General features: G+C 31.5%; 1 protein-coding gene across 1 annotated transcript; it reads left to right on the top strand.

The window, feature by feature from the left end:
* Nucleotides 1–10,830: 10,830 nt before the first annotated feature.
* On the top strand, nucleotides 10,831–22,307 carry LOC145134272 (caffeoylshikimate esterase-like). The gene is made up of 8 exons (XM_079069143.1): nucleotides 10,831–10,974; nucleotides 11,816–11,906; nucleotides 12,210–12,242; nucleotides 17,968–18,114; nucleotides 18,211–18,341; nucleotides 20,953–21,090; nucleotides 21,168–21,266; nucleotides 21,775–22,307. The coding sequence occupies exons 1-8, from the start codon at nucleotides 10,954–10,956 to the stop codon at nucleotides 22,087–22,089; spliced, it is 975 nt and encodes a 324-aa protein (XP_078925269.1). The 5' UTR covers nucleotides 10,831–10,953; the 3' UTR covers nucleotides 22,090–22,307.
* The last annotated feature ends 856 nt before the right edge of the window (nucleotides 22,308–23,163 follow it).

Below are 23,163 nucleotides of genomic sequence, written 5' to 3'. Positions count from 1 at the left end.
ACAGTTTGCAAATCGCCTGGTGTATTTGAGAGAGTTTGAAGACGGTAAAAAGAGACAAATGGTGCAAGAAACCCTTTATATACCGTTTCCAGGAGAGAGAAACGCCATGATGATGATTTGATTACTGAAACGTCACCTGAAAAAACGCGATGTGACGGGTTGGTATCCCTAGATAAACGTCATCAAGCGTGGGTTTAGGAACCGTTCAAATTCACGCGCCCAAATTCTTATCCATAAAACGTCGTTTCGAATTCCCCTTTTCCTCCACTGTCGCGCCAAAATGTAACTTTAAATGAGCCATAAGCAACAACGATCAGAATTTTGGAAAGCACAAAGTATTTTCGTGCAAGAGTGTGCCAAAAAATTAAGAAATAAAGTAAAATGTGTATAGGATGTGAGTGATGTCTGTTAGAAGACATAAAGCAGATGATTCCGGGCAAGAATCGCTTCCTTCAAAGTCAAGAGAGACTTGAAGTGCTTGCGTGGTTTCCCGAGAAAATACGATCGAGTGTTTGTAAAGAAACACCGAAAGGCTTCTTTTAAATAAAGGCTTTAAAGAGTGGCTAATCTGCAACCAAACGTCGATGCTTAACATAAGACCGAACGTTGGATGAAGTACTTGTGAGATTGATGTGATCTGTAGAACAAGTAGGTTGGTTATATTTGCTTGTGATTAAAGATGTTATAAAAATCTCAAAAACAAAAACAAACTGGATCTTTTTGGGAAGAAATGCCTTGGTGTTAGACAATTTCATAAAAGACCACTCAAAAATAAAATGAGATTTCGTTAGGTAACAAGTAAGGTCTTGAATATAAAAATTCACCGTCAATTCATTATTGGTGTTGGATTTTGGTTTTCACTTAGCACGTGGTGTACGCATCTAAGATCATAATAACAGATTTTGTGTAACCATAAACCTCAGTGGTAATATCTGAGAGTCTCAAGGGTTACCTTGGGGAACCGAAAATAGATAGAGAATGTAAGGGAGGTGGTTAAGGAACCGAAAGTACCTCTGCTAGATAATCGTGACAAAGCAGAAAACTCTTAACTCATGGAGAAGAGTAAGGTAGCTCATGACTGGAGTGGATGAATCAGCCTGATTGGGAAGAAAGGATAGGTATAGATCGATTCATTAAGGCCTTGCTCCTAGTTTTAGAGGCTGCGGTCGACATGCAACAGCATGCTTCCAGGGACACTTAACTAGTTCATAGCAAAAGAATCATACCTGCCCTAGCTCCAACTGGTGTTGTGATGATGCACTTGGTACCTAGCAAATAGAATAAACAAACAAACCACACAGATCAAACAAACAAAAAATGAAATAAATAAAAAAAATGAAAAGTATTTTTGGATTTTGAGTTTTCTGAAAAATAATAAAAACCTAATAAAAAGATTTTTGGAGTTTTGAATTTTCTGAAAAATAATAAAAACAGAATAAAAAACAAAATGAAATTATCACTAAAAAAACTTTAAAAAAATAACTTAAATAAAAATGTACAAAATATACAAGCGAAACCTAACCTTAAAAGAGTGAAGCGAAATAAGCCGAGCGTTCGGTTCATTTCGGTTCCCTAAAATTCCGGAGCCGAAATAGACCGAGCGTTCGGTTCATTTCGGTTCCCGAAAATTATGGAGCCGAGATAGACCGAGCGTTCGGTTCATTTCGGTTCCCGAAAAATTCGGAACCGAAATAGACCGAGCGTTCGCTCTATTTCGCTTGTCTAATTTTTAGAGAGAGATTTGAGGATTCGGTACCGACTCTGCTTCCATCATTCCCAAACCTTGTAAAATTTTATTGAAGCTTGCTTCTGGTAAGGCTTTAGTGAATATGTCAGCCAGTTGATCAGAGGACCGAACGAAATGTACTTCCACGTTCCCATCTTCTACATGGTCCTTGATGAAATGGTATCGTAGTGCAATATGTTTTGTCTTTGAGTGTTGCACTGGATTATGACATATTCTTATCGCACTTTCTGAGTCACAATAGAGAGGTATTTTCTTCATACTTAGTCCATAGTCTCTTAGTTGGCTTTGTATCCATATCACTTGTGAAGTATAGGATGTTGCAGCTATGTACTCAGCTTCGGCTGTGGAAAGAGACACACAGGTTTGCTTCTTGGACTGCCAGCTAACAAGTTTACCGTCAAGGAATTGGCATCCACCAGTTGTGCTCTTTCGGTCCAGACCACATCCTCCAAGATCGGTGTCAGAAAAAGCTTGAACAAAGAATCCAGATCTAGCAGGATACCAAAGGCCGAGAGACGAGGTTCGCTTCAGATAACGGAAAATATTTTTCACTGCAACCATGTGAGGTTCTCTTGGATTTACTTGAAACCTAGCACAATAACAAACAGAAAACATAATGTCTGGCCTACTAGCTGTTAGATACATAAGAGACCCTATCATTTGACGATAGAGTGTGACGTCAACGGTAGGTTTTTCCAGAGACAGTGTTAACTTTGTGCCAAACGCCATACGAACCTTCACTTTCGAATCTCCCGTCATACCGAATTTTGCCAGCAAATTCTTCGTGTAAGCCTCCTGGTTGATAAAGATGCCTTCTGTGCCCTGTCTTATATTCAAACCAAGGAAAAAATTAATCGGACCCATTGCGCTCATTTCAAATTTAGTCTCCATCAACTTCCTGAATTCAGCCGTTAAGCTAGGATTCGTGGAGCCGAAGATGATATCATCGACATAAATCTGAACTATCATCAGATGTTCGCCTTCTTTCTTTCGGAAAAAGGTTGGGTCAACCGAACCTTGCTTGAATTTCGACATTTTAAGAAAGCGAATTAAAGTTTCATACCAGGCCCTCGGTGCTTGCGTCAGACCATATACAGCTTTATCTAACACATAGCAGTGATCAGGGTATTTCTCGTTCACGAACCCAGGTGGTTGCTCAACATACACCGTTTCTTCTAGTTCTCCATTCAAGAAAGCACATTTCACATCCATTTGGAAAACTTCGAAGTTTTTATGAGCAGCATATGCCAGAAAGATTCTAACTGATTCCAACCTTGCTACAGGAGCGAAGGTCTCCTCATAGTCTATCCCTTCTTCTTGGCAATATCCCTTCACTACCAACCGAGCCTTATTACGTATGACATTGCCCTCTTTGTCCAACTTATTCCTGAAGACCCATTTTAAGCCAACCACTGAAGCATCCTTTGGAGTGGGAATCAGCCTCCAAACTCGATTACGTTCAAATTCATGAAGTTCATCTTGCATTGCTTGTACCCAATCAGCATGATCAAGCGCAGCATTAACCGTCTTTGGTTCGACTTTGGAGACAAACGAATTAAACATACAGAATTCAACCTTAGAGAACAATGCAGTTTGTTTTGCTTTCAATTGAGAACGTGTTAGAACTCGCTCAGATGATTCACCAATTATTTGGGCTTTGGGATGATCCTTAGTCCATTTCGTTAGAGGAGGGTAATTAGGGTCATAGGCTGGATCCAACTCTGCATTTACTTCTTCTTCAAGTTCTGATAGATCCCCTTCATCATTTGTATTCCGACTCTCCCCCTCAAATGGCGAAGCATATCCTTTGACAGGTTCTGAATTTGCCTCCTTTGTTGGAGTTGGATTCTCCCTCTCGATGGGACTATCATTGGTTGGGGATGGAGTTGGATTCTCCCCCTCGAAAGATGGATCGGTTGTCTGTGGTGCAGATGAACTCTCCCCCTTGAACGTTGAGCTGTTGTTTTGAGGGTCAGTTGAAGGTTGATCACCAGTCGGTTTAGGAGGTTCATTTTCCATTTCTTTTGCAGCTTCATCAATGATCTTTTTCAGATTATCGATTTTGTTGTCTGCTGCTTTCGCCTCTGAGTGTGCAGCCTTCTCTGGTTCATCAAATAGCCTTATGTATTCTTCAAACAGGTTGGAAATTAGAACCGAGACTTGACCTGATGTATTCTTCAAACAGCCTTCTCTGAGTGTGCAGCCTTCTCTGGTTCATCAAATAGCCTTATGTGTGCAGCCTTCGATGGGACTTAACATTAGGCTTTCGATTGTTCAGAATCTCATATGGAGTGATGGAGAATCGTTTGTTGAGTAAGGATTGGTTCTGAGTATAGCACGCCGTTGCAACTGCATCAGCCCAGAAGTATAGCGGAAGAGAAGCGAAACTTAACATGGTTCGGGCTGCCTCACACAAAGAACGGTTTCTTCTTTCAACAATCCCATTCTGTTGTGGTGTATAAGGGGCTGAGAAGTTGTGAGTTATCCCCTTGTCAGCCAGAAAATCCTCAAGATCTTTATTCTTGAATTCAAGCCCATTGTCGCTTCTTATGTTCCTCACCAGCTTTCACAGCTGCACTTCCACTTGCTTGATGAACGTCTTCAACTTGGGAGTTGCGTCTGATTTCTGTTTAAGAAAGAAAACCCAGGTGAAGCGTGAAAAATCATCTACTATGACAAGAATGAACTTACTACCACCGAAGCTTTCGATAGCCGAAGGTCCACATAAGTCAATATGTATAAGTTCAAGAGCTTCAACAATCTTTGTATTGATAAGTGTAGGATGGCTCTTTCTGCTTTGTTTTCCCATCTCACACGCTGCACATAGATGGTCCTTATCAAACTTGAGAAGAGGAAGGCCTCGAACATGATCACCAAGCACCAACTTATTAATGTCTTTGAAGTTCAGGTGCGACAAGCGGCGATGCCATAACCAGCTTTCATCAGTGTTCGCCTTAGATAGCAGACATATTGCTGGTTTTCCTCGAATTGGGTTGAGATTTAAAGGATACATCACTCCTTTGCGTTCAGATTTCAACAGAACTCTTTTAGTTTGCTTCTTAATAATTTCTGATCCTTCATCGTCGAATGAAACCTTCAAACCAGTTCCCACAACTAATTGTGATACACTGATGAGGTTATGTTGTAACCCTTCCACATAAGCTACTTTTCGAATCGAGAAGTCTCCGTTGGTTATCATTCCATATCATTTGATTGTGCCATAAGAGTTATTTCCATACTTCACACATCCACCATCCTTAAGGGACCGAAACTCCCTCAGCTCTTCCTTCCTTCCTGTCATGTGACGTGAGCAGCCACTGTCTATGTACCATGCATTGTCGAACTGCTCGTCACTAATAACCTGCAAATTCAAGCAGATTTAGGAACCCAAAGTTTCTTGGGCCCTGGTGAGTCTTTTACAGAAAAAGGAATAGCAGTAGAAATATCAACCAAATAAGTTCTTTTTATGAGAGTGGTTTGATCTATTCTTTTGATGGTATACACCTTGATTTTGTTTTTATCTTGTTTAAATTTTGGTGTATAAAATGGTGTATTGTTAGATGGTTTTGGAATATTCTTTTTAAGCCTAGGTTTAGCTGACTTTTTCGTATTATTGAAATCAGAATTTGAATCAAGCTTTCCCTTTCCTTTGATATCTTTCACTGAATTCGATTTTCTTTGGTAATGGGAAGGACCGAAACTTGACTTTCGGTTGTCAATCTTGACGTTGGGACCGAAACTTGACATTTGGTTTTGAGCTCTGGTATGAGGACCGAGAATAGAGGTTCGGTTCTGAGCTTTGATGTTGGAACCGAAACTAGATGTTCGGTGCTGAACTTTTGGATTAGAACCGAAACTAGACTTTCGGTTCTGAGTTTTGGAATAATAAGAGTTTGGACTAAAATTTTCTTTTCCGTTTTGCTTGACTTTTGCTTTGGTATTTGACTCCTTCTTGGAAGGAACGTAGTTAGGATTTTGAGATTGCCAAAATCGTTTTCTCTCATTCAAATTCTTCATGTATCTCTGATTTCTTTGGCGTTTCTGTTCAGCCAACTGTTTTTGAGATTTATGAATATTGAAGCTTGATGAAGGCTTTTCCTTTTGAGTTTCGGCTGTCTTGGAAGGAACGTTCGGTATTTTCATTGGTTCTTCAGGTATCTCCTTTGTTCCACTTGTGCTTGGTATGTCAAAACTTGAGGGTCTGTTGATTGGTTCAGCAACATATCGACCTTTTACCCTCCATGAGGTTCGCTCTGATAAGCCGATGGTTTCGTCTGCATTATCAATAGGGGCTGACCAGAAATAATCGTCGCACCCTTCAGCATTGTCTGTGTCGACCAAGATTTTTAATTCTGCTGTTTTTTTTGCAGTGACCCCTGTAACATCATATACTTGATTTGGCACAGTTTGAACCTTTTGATAAACCAATGCTTTCTCTTTGAGTTTCTGTGGCTTGTCCTTTGACAGGCGAGCGTATTCAACCGAGTTTTCAGATATAAGGGGTTTCTCATTCTCGGTTTCGCTCTTCATAAATTCAGAGAAATCAACAACATCTTCCACCGAAATTTCGCTCATCTCACTTTCCTCATCAAATTCAGACGTATTTTCTATGTTCATTTTATGTTCTGAAATTAATTTGGCGTTAGACGAGTCAAATGATTGAATAGTCTCGGACTTAATTTTTAACCTATCATTTTCATCTAAAAGATTTTTAAGCATACACTTATGTTCCTTAGAGTCAATGAAGGTCTCTATCTTGTCCAGTCCGATTTTATAAGCAACAGATGTCTCTTCTGAGGACATTATGGATTCACATTCAGCGATGACCTCATCTTCCTTAAATTCAAGGAAGGGTAAGATCATCTTATGAATCTTTTTCCCTATTTCACAACTTAAGTGCAACTGAGCAATATTAGGATATAAGCGTTTAGCAATCAAGCAAAAAACATTCCTTTGTTTCAAAAACTTTAAATTGTCTCGTTGCAAATAAATAATTTCATCCCTAGCCCTATTTAACTCCGTCTCCTTCAGCTCAATCCACATCCTTCTCTCCTCACTCTTTGATGACACCTTGCTGAGTTGGTCAGTTAGGTTAGAGTTCGCTAAGCGAGTTTGCATGAGACTACCACTTAAGTTAGAAAATTTAAATTTTAATTCATTTAATTCTTCTTCATAAATTGTTACTGGAACTTTAAGTGATTCAAGGATGGATTGTACATTTTTGATCAGCCGATCACAGTCGTTGATCTTCTCACTTACGGGCTTGGCTGCAAAACACTTGTCCTCTTTCAAATTCGGCTCCTTAAGCTCACTTTCGGTTGGACTTCCAGCAGTAACCACCAAACACTTTCCAGCCGAACCATTATCCCTTGCCACGTAAGCTCTCCCATGTGTGGGCTTTCTCACTTCTTCATCCTCAGAATCGGTTGACCAGACTTCAACGCCACCGAACTCATCTTCATCCACATTCTCCTGCACAATCAAGGCATTCAATGAACTGTTAGTAGCCTTCTTTTTCTTGATTTCTTCCAACTTTCGCATGTAATATGCCTCATCATCTTCTCCATCCCTTCTCTCAGCCATCTTCCTCAGCATGCAATCTTTGACAAAGTGGTTCTTGCCATGACAATAATTGCAGTCGAATCCAGAGTCTCCTGCAAGCTTGCTTTCCTTCTGGTCGTCATTCTTTTGAGAAGTATTCTTCGTTTCTTCTTTCACCTTCTCAGAACTGTAAGTTCCTTGCCAGTTTCGGTTCTTGTTGACAGGAAACTTCTTTCGTGCAAACTTCTTTGGGTTGGTGACCATCATTGCATATTCTTCACTTGTAAGGTCACACTCAGACATATCTGACTCCTCCTCTTCTTCTGCAACACTTTTGCCTTTTGATACAAGGGCCAACGATCCCACACCCGAAACTATATTCGCTTCCTTGGTTACCACACTCTCATGGGATTTAAGTATACCCACCAGTTTAGCTAGCGAATATGATTTAAATTGTTCGTGAGCTTTCACTGTTGAAACCACTGCCATCCATTCAGGTCTCAGACCATTCATGAAGGTAACTTTTTGCTCGATCAGTTTTCTTTCTATTCCATGCTTGATCATCTTGCTAAGGAGATGATTGAAGCGATCGAAGGTTTGTATCAATTTCTCTTCCAGTTTCTGTTCGAAAACTCCAAATTCTAAGAGCAACAAGGTTTGAATAGAGTGCTCTAGATCCTCATCGGTTGAGTAAAGTTCCCTCAGCCTATCCCAAATTTCTTTGGCCGTCGTGCATGAACCAACCAACCGAAAAGTGTCAGATTGCAATGCGAATCTGATCATTCTCATGGCCTTCACATTACAAAGTACCTTGTCCTTCTCGTCCTGTGGCATTTTATCTACGTCCGCCACCAACTGATTATATTCTCTTTGAGTCTTCACAGTCCTGTTCGTTCCAGAGTGAACAAAAGGCCCAAGTGTGATAGCTTCCCAGATGAGATAACCATTATCTTCAGATCCAATCATGTAATCTTCAAAGTGATGTGTCCATACTTCATAGTCTTGAGTGTAAAGAATGGGAACCCTTGTAGTGGATCCAATGTTGTTAGATATGTTGATGGGATTTGTTTGAGAATCTTCGTGAGACATGGTGAGCCTTTCCTTAGAATCAGACTTGTAAACTTGATATTAGGGTTTTATCAAACACAAGAGTTACCGTCGACAGGAAGAAGACGGCTTCTATATATTCGATAAAAGCGGAAACCCTAAAGAATTCTTAATACAGAAGGAATGTGTATTAATCACACAGTCTCCTGCTCTGATACCAATTGTTAGAACAATGTTCTAGTAGGATCGATAGATTCTAAGCAGACAAACAATAAGTAATGCAATGAAGAACACATGAATTGGTTTAACTGATGTCGAATGATTAAACTGTAACACCTCAGAAGAGCTCGATTAAGAACTTCGACTGTAGAGGTGTTTAGGGTTACAAAGTATTAATCAATAATCACGTTCGTATCTAAGGCATACATGCATACACTATTTATAGCTAAACCCTACATAATAAACGGATGGACATGCCCATTCTGGATATACAAAATAAAGCCCATGACGCAACATAATAAACCCAACATATATATATATATATATATATATATATATATATATATATATATATATATATATATATATATATATATATATATATATATAAACGGTGCGGGTTATAAGTGGAGCGAATCAACAATGATCCATACCCAACCCATTTAATAAAAGGGTAAACGGGTATGGGTCATACATGCATACACTATTTATAGCTAAACCCTACATAATAAACGGATGGACATGCCCATTCTGGATATACAAAATAAAGCCCATGACGCAACATAATAAACCCAACATATATATATATATATATATATATATATATATATATATATATATATATATATATATATATATATATATATATATATATATATATATATATATATATATATATATATATATATATATATATATATATATATATATATAAACGGTGCGGGTTATAAGTGGAGCGAATCAACAATGATCCATACCCAACCCATTTAATAAAAGGGTAAACGGGTATGGGTTGTAGACGGGTAAACGAATCGAATATTAAAATCCAAACCTGTAAAATTCTTATGGGTTTGGAGCGAATCGGGATCAAAACCCGCTCCATTGATAGGTTTATTTGAAACTCTAGGTACTTGGACACCAGGTACTTGTTAGTACCTTCCTCATGTGCCTTGTACTTGAGTTTCAAAGCTTTCCATAGCTCTTTCGGATCTGTGACCGACGCATACAGATCTTAGAGGCGATCAGATAGGGAGTTCTTGATGTGACCCTCACAAAGTTCCTCATACCCTCTATGCAGAGCCCTTTTCTTTTTTCTAGACCAGAGATGACTTTTGGCTCCACAATCTTTTCCGCTTCGGCAATCAGATCAACATGAACTGGGGTCAAGTTAGAGTCCAAAATATACGCCAGTTTCAACACATGAAGGTTGAACTTAACCTTGTCAGCCCAACGAAAGTAGTTTTAAACATCAAATCGGTTAAGTTGGGCAAATCTTGGTTCATTAGTCGAAAGTTTATAGAAGAGATCTTAGTGTACATTAGTTCTGAAAACTTAAATCACAATAAAAACTTTTAAGATTGTTGAATATTAGATCCAATAGACAGACAAGAAAACCGACAAATATTATTGAAAGTTATATGACGATTAGTTACGAATAATAAATCTAATTTTTTATTAATATGATTATCGAGTTTCGTCCAGTAACCAGATCGATCATTTGCGACCATATCTGATTGTAAGAAAGGGGTAGAAGTAGACTGTCCCGTTATCGAACATAATTAAAAGACGAAACAGTAGAGTAATACCAATCTCGTAGTTGTTGATGTCGATTCGTGAATGACTACATGGACATAGAGAAACTCCTTTCATTAAAGGTTTTTATTTCACTCTAAGGCTATAAGCTTCAACGTAATAATAAAAGCTTATTAGCTTCAACTTGGTTAGGTGCACGTGTGGGTTTGACCCATCTCTTGATCCACTTAAAGCCTTTAAAGTGCTTTAAAGAGAATAAACTTATAAACCCACATAAGTTTCTTCCTCCCACCAATGTGGGATACAAAGAAAATTACCAACTTCCAATTCGTTTATATACATAAATTTACAATAATTTTTTAATGAGAAATATTTCGTATACAACAGTTTTTTTCTTTATATATAACAATTTATGTTTTACAGAACAGTTCAATACAACATTTTAAACATTATTTGGAAAAAAAATTGTTTTAATTTTTAATGATATAATTTTAATATCATATGATTTAATATATTAATTATAAGCTTTTTATCATAGGGGGCCTTGTTTTTCAATTATTGATTGGTCCATGTCTTCATCTTCTGGCCAATGGTCCTCCCAAGACCTTACAAGTGTCCTTCAAAGTTATGATAATTTTAGAGATTTTAATGCTGAGCAGAAAGTGGTTAAAACTCCATTTTCATGTGGTGTCGGTGCCACGCCAACTTTACTAAAAACAGATCACATTACTGTTTACACACTCATCTATAAAGAAGATAAGAGGGAACCATCTTCCATCACAAGCTCGATCAACAACGCTTTTTTCTTTTTCTTTTATATCCTTTTTTCAAAGATCTTATATTCCTGAACAAGAACTACATCATCAATGGAGGTTGAATACCAAGAGGTTTGCTTTCTTTTTGAGTTATTTCTCATACAAATTCGTCTTGATATGCTTCTTTTTCCATAAACATTACATAATTTACTAAAGGGTTTCATAAACTTTGCATAAAAATCAAATCTTTAATAAAGGGCTCAACGAATTTGCCAATAAAAACTTAATCTTAGTTATGGGTCAAGTGGTCAACTATCTCCACTCTTGAGTAAAAATCCAATCTTTAAGTAATGGATTTCATAATTTGGACGGAAAACCGACTTTTTGAATAATGCATGAATGTCATAAATTGAACATAAAAATTTAACTTATTGAACAATGGGTTTCATAAATGGGCATAATAATCAAATTCTTGTTTCTAGCCATGCTTTTTCATAAACTTAAGACCATCTTTAATATAACATATCTTTTTACACAAAAAATAGTGTAAAAATGATACAAACACTATTTTCCTTCCAAATGCGTACATTATTTTTTATACCGACTTACTCCAAAAAGTATATATTCTTTGGGATATATGTTTTACCTTATAAATCTGATCACATCTCCCTCTCCCCTTTTGTCGTTTCAAAGTTTTGTCTACATTATATGATTTTCACTAAGATTTGCTGAAAATTTTGGGGCCCCGGCATAAAATCAAACCTTTACTAAAGGTTCCTTATGTTTGCTTAGAAGAAACTTAATGTTAGTAATGGGTGTCATATATTTCCAATGAATCGACTATTTATGATTTGTTTAGATGAATTATTTATCATAACAGTTCAAGTGTTCATCACTTAGATTGATGGGTTTTACAAATTTCATAAGAATGAATATTTAATGATGGTTTTCATGAATGTGAGTGAAATTTCAGGAGTACATAACAAATTCAAGAGGTGTGCAGCAGTTTACATGTAGATGGCTTCCTGTTTCTTCTCCCAAAGCTCTTGTATTTATGTGCCATGGTACTCACTTCTTATATATAAAAATGAGAATTGTGGTGAGAAAAAATTAGTATAAAGTTTCATATGAAAATTACAACAGTGTAATTTGTAAAATTTGTCTTTACCTATTTCTTGGCTCTATTTTTATAATATGAAAAATAAAAATTAAAAAGTAAAATTATTATAATGTGTTTTATTAAAATTGTTATACATACTCTTGTCTAAACTCTTGGATATGCTAGTGACACAAAATAGATTGTGTAATCTTAAGTTCAAGGAGTCACCAAGATAAGATTAATGAAACGTTGAAGGTTGATTTTGTAGGTTATGGCATGGAATGTAGCATCTTCATGAAAGGTATTTAAATCTTCTTCACACACGTTTATAAATCAATCATAATTGTTAGTCAGCAACTCTAAATACATATTACATATTTCCTTATACTATGGTCAATTCCATCTAATCATTATCCAATAAAATCCAATAGGTAAACATGGCACGATATTATATTTTTTTTTCCTCTAACAGTATACCATACAAATTAAAATTGATGCACAAATTTAACTAAAAATAAGAATAAAAAGTGATAAATATATAGAAAAAGAAAAATGTGGAGAGAGAGAGAGAGAGAGAGAGAGAGAGAGAGAGATTATTTGGAAATGAATCATATTTAAATGGAGTTTTGATCCCAGTAGTATCAACATGAGAATGACTGTTGTTAAAAAAAGAGTTTCCACTTCAACATGCGGCCGGGTGTCCATTTTTTTTATTCAATTATCAAGTATTAGTAATAATTACAATACGAATAGTTTTTATTATATAAGTTTTAGAGTTTTTGTGTGTGTATGTGTGTTTGACTACTAAGTGAGATATTTATTACTACCAATGATGAATGGTTAACCAATTGTAACATCTTTTTATTAACACTTAGCAGTTTTAAAGTAATTTGAACTTAAACAAACAAAGCTTAAAATATGTTTTTTATTTAAAAAATATACTGCCTAAACTAAAATTTGTCTTAGAATAAGTTGATATATAATAGTATTACATTTCAACATTCAACCCTTAGTAAAATATAAACAATTACCCTTATAGCCCCATACAACAAGAAATGTAAGTGTAATTCCTAGAGGCTAGTACTTATTAGAAACAACGTCATGGGGTGCTACATATATGATATATTATTACAATTGTAGTGTGCTTACCAAACAGTTTTATTTTGTTTTCACCCACCAAATTGTTGCTCGATCTATAATCTCTCTATCTTTTCTATCTTGTCAGTATAGTGGTTGATGTATAAAATTTATTAAAAAAAAAGTCCATAATCCAAAACATCTCTATGATTGGCCTTAGAACCGGTTTGTTGTTGTTACTAGACATTTCAAATATGATAGTTTTGTTGTCATTGATGTAAAATCTGGTGTTTTAAAGTATTTTTCTAGAAGTGGCAACCGACAATTTCAAGCTTTTCAAATAAATAAAAACATGTAAATATGGGGTTTTTTATTGATAACAAGTTAGTAAGCAAAAACGAATATAATCAAAATAACTGAAGGTTGTCTATTGTCGATTCAAAGGGTTCAAGTATTTATGGTCTCGTAAACTACTTTATTAGAAAAGATAACAGAATAAAAAGACGTAATACTCTTTAATATATTGGTTATATATGAAATATAGAAAAAAGAAAAAAATGTTGATGAGCTAAAATTGTCCAACCCTTTTTACCCTAAGATTTTTTGGACCAAATTTTTAATAAATTTTAAAATCTGGCACAAAGTGAAATTTTTGGACCAAATTTGTAATTACATTTAAAATCTGGGCCAAAAGTGTAATTTTTGAAAGTTAGATAACCTGTTAACCGGGTAAAATTGTCAAAATGAATACAATTTCCAGTTTGTGGAACTTAATTGACTAAAAAAAGATGAGGATTAAATCGATTATGAGAACTAAACATAGGGACTTTCGAATAGGTTTCCCTACTCTTTAATGTACTGGTTATATATGAAACTAGACGAATGTCTGCGTATTGTGCAGAAACACTTTTATAGTTGAGATCTTTACAAATATATGTTTTCATAAATATAACAATAACGTTGTTGTTAAATTTGATATAATAATTCGTTTACTAAGTTGATATAATATATTGATTATTTTAAATTATATGATAATATATACATCTATATATTAAAATTGCATAATATCAATCATTTGAATGACTTCTACTCACTAGTTACTCATGAATGAAATATATATATATATATATATATATATATATATATATATATATATATATATATATATATATATATATATATAGTTTAATATTATTTATAGTTCTTGTTATTGTTAATTAATTTTTTAAAATTTATTAGTTTAAGTTTTTAATTTTTATCATTATAATTATTTAAAACATCAAACATTGTTTTTTGTTTTTAAAGGTAATAACTATAATAATTTGTATGAAGTTATTTTTAACTATTGTTATTGCAAGCTATTTTAAGCTACTTATTTGAAAACTTATAATGATTATAAAAATATCTTTAGGAAATATTTTAGTTAAAGTGAGATTACAATTTAGTTTTAACATTTAGCATTACAATTTATCACTTTTAACCATTCACAAAATATTCTTTGGGTTTTTTAAGTGGAACTGAAATTTATTTAAGTTGACCATGTAATGTTATATTTAAATTAACAATTTAAGTATTTTATCGAAACTGTTAAAAAGTTATAGCTTTAAGCTGATAATGGTTTACATACAACAACATATTAAATATAATAAATTAAGTATAATATGTTAAAAATTAAAGACATAACTTTATAAGTAGAAGTAAATATATTATTTAATATTGAAATTTAGTTTATTTATGATTACACTTTAGGTTTAACATTTATTTAACCTTATTAACCAAATTATAATCATTATTTGAAAGACACTATAATTTATCACTTTTAACTATTTACAAAATATTCTTTGAGTTGTTTAGGTTGAATAAAAATTTATATTTAAGTTGACCATATAATGTTATATTTAAATTAACAATTTAAGTATTTTATCCAAACTACTCAAAAGTTGTAGCTTTAAAATCATAATGGTTTACATACAACAACATTTTAAAAATTATAAATTAAGTATAATATGTTAAAAGTTACATAACTTTATAAGTAAAAGTAAAGATATTATTTTAATATTAAAATTTAATTTATATATGATTAAACTTTAGGTTAGATATTTATTTAACCTTATTAACCAACTTATAATCATTATTAGAAAGAAATTGAAAAGTCATGAGAGTTTCAATTGAATGTGGTGAAAGAAAAAATGTTTCTTTTATAAGTATACTAAGCGAATACCCGCGCGTTGTGCAGAATACAAAAATATATTTGAAATATTTACAAATATATGTTTTTTACATATATCAATGATATTGTTGTTAGATCTTATATAATAAATATTATAATAAGTTGGTATAAACGTTGTTTGTTTTGAATTATATGATAATGTAGACATCTTTTAAAATTCACTAACCCCAATTGTATCAATGGTCTCTACCAGTGGGGTTCTCATTAATAAAATTAAATATAATATATGGTTTAATGATTTTTTCTATCATTGTAATTATTTAAAACATCAAACATTATTTTTGTTTTTAAAGGTAACAATATAATTTTTGTATATAATGTTACTTTTAACTACTTTTGTTGTAAATTATTTAAAATATCGTATTTGGAAACTCTTAATTATTTTAATTTAGTTTCAGAAATTTAATTTTTTTAAAATTTATTTGATGGATATTGTTAGTTTCTTTGATTGTAATTATTTAAAACAACAAACATTGTTTTTCTTAAGATAACATTAAATATTTTTATATAATATTACTTTTAACTATTTTTATTGTAAGTTATTTTTATGCTACTTATTTGAAAATTCTTAATGATTATAAAAAATAGTTTCATGTTTTTTTTTGTTAATTTAGAATTACAATTTAGGTTTAACACTATAATTTATAACTTTTAACTATTTATAAAATAGTCTCTTGATTTTTTTCAAGTTTAACTGATATTTTCAATTAAGTTAAATGTTTAACATTATATTGAAATTAATAATTTGAATTTTGCATAAAATCATAAATTATACAAAATTTGTAACTTTAAAATGACAATTTCTTACATATGACAACATATCTAAACTAATAAGTTAACTATAATATGTCAGAAAGTTAAAGTCATAATTTTATAAATAGAAGAAAAATATGATATTTTAATATTATAGTTTAGTTAATTTATGATTAGAATTTAGTTTTTGCACTAATTTAACATTATTAACCAATTTATAATAATTATTAGAAAGAAATTGAAAAGTCACGGAAGTTTCAAATGCATGTGGTGCAAGTAAAAATACCTCTTTTATAAGTATACTAGGTGAATACCTGCGCGTTGCACATAATACAACAATATATTTGAAATCTTACAAATATATGTTTTTTTAAATATATCAATAACGTTGTTGTTAGCTATTATATAATAAATCTTATAGTAAGTTGCTATAAACATTGTTTGTTTTGAATTATATGATAATGTAGACATTTTTAAAATTCTATAATCGCAATTGTCTCAGTAGCCTCTACCTGCGAGTTACTCATAAATAAAATTAAATATAATATATGGTTTAATTATATTTATTGTTGTTGTTATGATTAATTAATTTTAAAAAGTTTATTTACATAAGATTTTAATTTCTATCATTGTAATCATTTAAAACATCAAACATTGTTTTTGTTTTTAAAAGTAACAACATAATTCTTACATATAATGTTATTTTTAACTATTCTCGTTGTAAATTATTTAAAATAACATATTTAGAAACTCTTAATTATTTTAATCTGGTTTCATAAATTTAACTTTTTTAAAATTTATTTTATGAATATTGTTAGTTTCTGTGATTGTAATTATTTAAACAACAAACATTGATTTTGTTTTTAACGATAATGTTTTAATTTTTATATAATATTACTTTTAACTACTCTTATTATAAGTTATTTTTAAGCTACGTATTTGAATATTCGTAATGATTATAGAAAATAGTTTCATATTTTTTTTGTTAATTTAGGATTACAATTTAATTTTAATACTATAACTTATATCTTTTAACTATTTATAAAAGAATTTCTCGGTTTTTTCAAGTTTAACTGAAATTTTGATTTAAGTTAACCGCGTAACATTATATTGAAATTAATAATTTAACTATTTTACATAAAATCATAAATTATACAAACGTTATGACTTTAAAATGACAATTATTCACATACTGACAAAATATATAAACTAATAAGTTCACAATAATAAGTTAAAAAGTTAAAGTCATAATTTTATAAAAAGAAGTAAATATAATATTTTAATATTATAGTTTAGTTAATTTATGATTAGATTTGAGTTTTTGTATCAATTTAACATTATTAACTAATTTATAATAATTATTAGAAAGAAATTGAAAAGTAACGAAAGTTTCAAATACATGTGGTGTAAGTAAAAATATACATTATATATATAAATAATTATTAGAAAGAAATTGAAAAGTAACGAAAGTTTCAAATACATGTGGTGTAAGTAAAAATATACATTATATATATATATATATATATATATATATATATATATATATATATATATATATATATATATATAAAGAAAAACGTAAAAAACATATTGATGAGCTAAAATCCTCTTAACCCTTTTTGCCCTGAGATTTCTATAGTTTGCCAAAAATATGTTTTGTGAGTCTTCGTCCAGGTGCCAAATATCAAATCATTAATATTAAAACATGTCAATTAGCGTTGTAATTACTCATATGGGTACAAACGATATTTATATTTGATAAAGTAATAGTTTGTCAAATTTCTAAAACGAACGAAAAATATTTAATGGTCAATCAACCCAAGTCATTTTCACTCGTAAGCGTTTAAAAGTTATTTATATTGACATGTAGTCGATCTCTATAACATAAATTTATGATGGAAACACAAGTGTATTCTTTTGTTGGACCTTAAAGAAATGATTTAATGGATATAATTTTGGTTTGTAGGGGTTGGTACCAGGCTCGCGAGCAATGGGTACGCGGTCATCGGAATAGACCATGAAGGGCATGGGCGGTCCATGGGTGAGCGTTGTTATATTGAGAAATTTGACAACATTGTGACAGATTGCTCCAATTTCTTCAAATGCATATCAGGTACGTATCACGAAACTTAATTCGCAATAAAGAAACCTTTATCTTATCAAACCATCAACCTGATGCATGGCTTGATCCCCCCCCCCCTCCACACAGGACAAGAAGATTACAAAAACAAGAAGCGGTTTTTGTACGGTCAATCCATGGGTGGTGCGGTTGCCCTTCTTGTACATCGAAAAGACCCAACTTTTTGGCACGGGGCCATTTTGGTCGCACCCATGTGTAAGGTAAATTTTAGGTTTCTACAATGCGTAACCATATATATATATATATATATATATATATATATATATATATATATATATATATATATATAACAAATATTTTTGAACAATTATTATATGATAATATATATTATATATATATATTAATTACCAAAATTGGTATGTGTGAGGATCCACGTAAGCAGATTTCATACTTTCAATTTTTTTTTCATTTTCCATCCTTTACTTTTATTTGTTTTTATATTTTGTACCCCTAAACTAATTTTGATGTATTTTTTTTTTCATTTTCCACCCTTTACTTTTATTTGTTTTTATATTTTGTACCCCTAAACTAATTTTTATGTAACAATTTTTATCCTCAATTTTTTTTCATTTTCCACCCTTTACTTTTATTTGTTTTTATACTTTGTACCCCTAAACTAATTTTGATGTAAGAATTTTTATCCTTATAATTTTAAAATTTATATATATTTATATTCTTCCTCCTTAATTAATTTTTATTTAACAGTTTTCAACCTTTATAATTTTAAAGTTAATTTATTAGTATTTTATACATTATAATTTGGTCACTTACTGTATTTTAAAGTTACATTTAGGCCCCTTATATAACTTTTTAATAATCTTTTCTTTTATTAATTTCTTAAAGATACACTTTCAAGTCAATTGTTTGTATCCATGTTTTATTTTGATATTTTTATGCTCCATTTTATATGATTTAATCGTCTTCGTTGTATATATGGTGTCAAACTGCGTTTTTTAACATACCGGAGCTTCCGCAGCAACACACGGGTGGTCCAAACCCTAGTTTTTATTTACTTTGCAAAACACTATATTATAGTTCTATGGAGATCGATCCATCTATATATAGATATTGCAAAATTTGTAGGTTAGGGGGCTCCTTTACTAAGTTAAAGAGTAGTTTTAATATTTTAATATGGTGTAAAGGGGACCGGTAAGGAAGAGCATATATCACTTGTTTTGATTGTTTATAGTTTACCTTGTGAATAATTAATGTATTAAACAGTGACAAATATAAAGAAAAGAAAATACACCTTGTAACATTTTACAAATCCATACAACATCCTTTTAATCATTTAATGTTACAATATTATATATATATATATATATATATATATATATATATATATATATATATATATATATATATATATATATATATATATATATATATATATATATAATCCGGTAAAAATCAAAATACGGTAGAAACCGTAATGACTATTCTCCACCAATAATTTCTTCAAGGGCACAAATGTCAAACTCATTTACTTGGTCGTGACGTATTCACACACAACACAAGTGCATGAAACTTAATACAGACTCGAGAGAATAATCATGTGCGAGGAAGGTTTCTGAAACATCATTTAAATGAGTTTTTCTTTTTTCTTTTTCATTTATATTGGTTTTTTTCGTTTTTTAATAATTTTTATTTTTCGTTAAAAAAATTCAATTTTTTTTAAATATATATGCTCGGTTTTAATGTTTTTATTTTTTATTATTTTTTTGTTTTCTTTTTTTGTTTTTTTATTTATATCTTTACTACATACTTAAATATAGTAGGGTTTTTTCTTCTTCTTTTTTTAGATTTTTTAATTTAAATATCCGTTTGAGTTTTTTAATGTTTAACAATTATAAAATTTTGAATAAAAAGAATATTAAGGATCATAATATTTTCTGTTCATACATTATTTTTAATCATATTAATTTTGCATCATAAAATTTTGAATCATATTATTTTTAATCATAACGATATTATGTATTATATATTTTTGGATCATACTAATTTGTATCATATTAATTCGGATTATAATATATTGAATTAAATAAAATTTTTGTTTAATACAACATTTGTAGAGAATTAAATTTTAAATACTTTGGTTTTTTAAATCTTTATTTTCAAAGAAAAAAAAGTTATTAGTTAAAAACGAAATTGAAATAATTAAAAAAAACCTACTTGATGTATAAGTGACACGTGCCTTGGTGGTGGGAGTATTAGCCCTGTCCGAGGATTGTCCAGGGATTTTTGGCTGAGTTTTTTGCATTTACGTTTATAGCCCCTGTACATTTACCATTTCAGTGAATTTTATCAACTTTCCTTTATAATCACAAAATTGCCACTGAAAATTTTCAAAATTGTCCAATTTTTTAGATTAAATCTTATCCATTAAAATTTTCAATCCTAAGGCTAATATTTGTCTTCACGATTCCTATCAATTTTTGAGTTTATATATATATATATATATATATATATATATATATATATATATATATATATATATATATATGCTACAAAAAATTAGAAGGGAAAAAACATATGTTAACCTTTTTTTAGCTTCGGGTCACTAGATTGGTAAGGGTGTTGTATGATAAAATGTTTGATTTTTTTAACATCCAACTCACACACCAACTATTCTACTCATAAATTTACATATTTTACCTTAAACGAGACTTTATACACTCAACGAAAGGTTGAGGGTCAATTTTTATGGACTCATGATACTGATAATGTTGGGCAACATACCTTTTGGACTTTTGGTAAATGTTTGAATCATATTTTCTCTCGATCTGATCAAGACGTTTAATGTGATGATAGATAAATCTGAAGGTGAGGCCACACCCGATGGTGTTAAAAACGATAACAAGGATAGAAGATCTTATACCAAGATGGAAGATATTGTTTGCAAAAGATGTCATTGATTCTGGATTTAAGGATCCTCTTAAGAGAGAAGCGGTAAGGTTGTCTTTTCATGAATTTTTATACGAATAAAGGTAATATGTAAATCCACCGCTACTTGATTAATTATGCAGATACATGCGAACAAGTTGATTTACCAAGGAAAACCAAAGCTTAAAACATCTCTTGAATTAATTAGAACCAGCATGGATCTCGAAGACCACTTAAGCGAGGTTATTTTACAATGTTATGCTTATCTTGTATACTGTATACTATTGACTTTTACTTTTTCTTTCTCGAGTGCATAAAAATGCCAACAATACCAAAGCCAAATACAAAATATGCAAATTAATTATAATCCTTTTGGTATAAAGGTTATATACATCATGATTTTATACTAATTAAAAGTTTCACCCCACATTGTTAATCGTCCGTTTAGAGGTATTTATCATATTGCTAGACCTACTCTATAGCAGCAACAATAGCGAAGCCATAATATATTGTTTTCACTTTTAACGAAAAATTATTTCAATTATGATTTTACACTAAACATTTTAAACAAATGGTTGATACAAAAAATAGAGAGGATTAGCGGACATGATATCAAGGTTTTAGTTTCACAAATTCAAGGCTAAGTTTTGGCCTCTATGATTAACAACCAAAGCAAATATATAATCGGTTCCGGGTTGTTAACAAGTGATTTTGGGTTTTCCTATTCAAATAAGAGTGTTTGATTGACAGGTGACATTGCCATTTCTCGTGCTACATGGGGACGCGGATACAGTGACAGATCCAAAAGTTAGCCAGGCTCTATACGAACAAGCTAGTAGCAAAGACAAAACCATCAAAATATACCCAGGAATGTGGCATGCATTGACCACCGGTGAGCCAGATGAAAACATTGCAATCGTATTCGCTGACATCATAACATGGCTCGACAAGCGATATGATGACAATCATATCAACGACAATCAATTGGATGGCAACGTGGTTATTAATGATGATATCAAGTTGGAAAATCATGCTTCGTCATCTGTGCATGATGGAAGTCAATGAAAGCAAACCAAGGAGGAGTCTGAATAATGAAAGCTATATTTGTTATCTTTATAGCTCTTAGCATATATTTGGAATGTTATCTTATTTAAATAATGATTTATTAGAATAATCTCCTTATGTTATGTTTGGCATGTCACAACTATCTTATTTTCTGAGTTTGTTTAGATTGTAATGTTTGGACAACCAAAAAGTAATAAGTTAGATTTTTCATATAGTTACCCGGACTAGCATTTAACGATTTTATGAAGCTTTTTATAAATTCTTATGGATATGCTTTTTGTTAACTATAAAAGACCGTTTTATTAATTTTAAACAACAACAAAATAATCTTGTTTCAATTCCCGTCTGAAAACACTTAATAATTGCCTCTCATGTTAGCAACATGTTGATACACTTTAATTAATGCTTAATATTCTAACTGATAAATGGATTTTCTTTTTCCCAACATAGCAACAAGCGAACAAAATGGTTTTCTTTTGAGAAATAACCATAAAAAATGTAGTTGAACCTTCATCGACTGCGATTTCATATTTTTCGGATTTTTCAGTTTTTGCCAACTTCGAACCCTCATATCTTATAAAACTTCGATTGAAACAGTTCCTTTTTTTTCATTATGTTGTTTGTAGCAAAGGATTTCCATTGATATATTACAATTGATATTAGTACATTAGGAAGTCCTCCTTTCAAAGCTGTATGCCTCTCCTCTTGGAACTTTTTTCCTAGACTTGGAAAATGTTCTACTTGTTCTCTCTTCATGGAATATTTTTCCTTAACTTTAAATGTCCATATTTTTTTCATATGAACTCGAATTTAGTCGATTCTTTTATTTGTGGATGTTATATCATGTCGTATACAAATTTCATTAAAAAATTATTGTATATTGTTAGGTCATAAATTGTGGTTTATACTTTGCTTTTCATAAGCTATTAGAGTTCTCGGTCTAGAACCGAAAACACCATGTTTTGGTGTTGTTTGGGCCAAAATTGTTGGGTTTTGAGCATTCTAACACTCCTATGGTGTGCATGCAACCCTAGAAACCTTGGATCTATGTTTTCTCTATTATACATGCAAACT

Source organism: Lactuca virosa, chromosome 8 (assembly GCF_052849685.1).
Source record: "Lactuca virosa cultivar CGN04683 chromosome 8, Lactuca_virosa_CGN04683_v6, whole genome shotgun sequence".
Classification (NCBI taxonomy): Eukaryota; Viridiplantae; Streptophyta; class Magnoliopsida; order Asterales; family Asteraceae; genus Lactuca; species Lactuca virosa.
Note: the sequence above shows the minus strand (reverse complement) of the source record. Positions and strands in the feature narration are given on the sequence as shown.

Coding starts and splice junctions, on each gene's coding strand:
- LOC145134272 (XM_079069143.1), top strand. CDS start 10,954: ATGGAGGTTGAATACCAAGAG. Junction 10,975..11,815: donor TGGAGGTTGAATACCAAGAG/GTTTGCTTTCTT, acceptor GTGAAATTTCAG/GAGTACATAACAAATTCAAG. Junction 11,907..12,209: donor TCTTGTATTTATGTGCCATG/GTACTCACTTCT, acceptor TTGATTTTGTAG/GTTATGGCATGGAATGTAGC.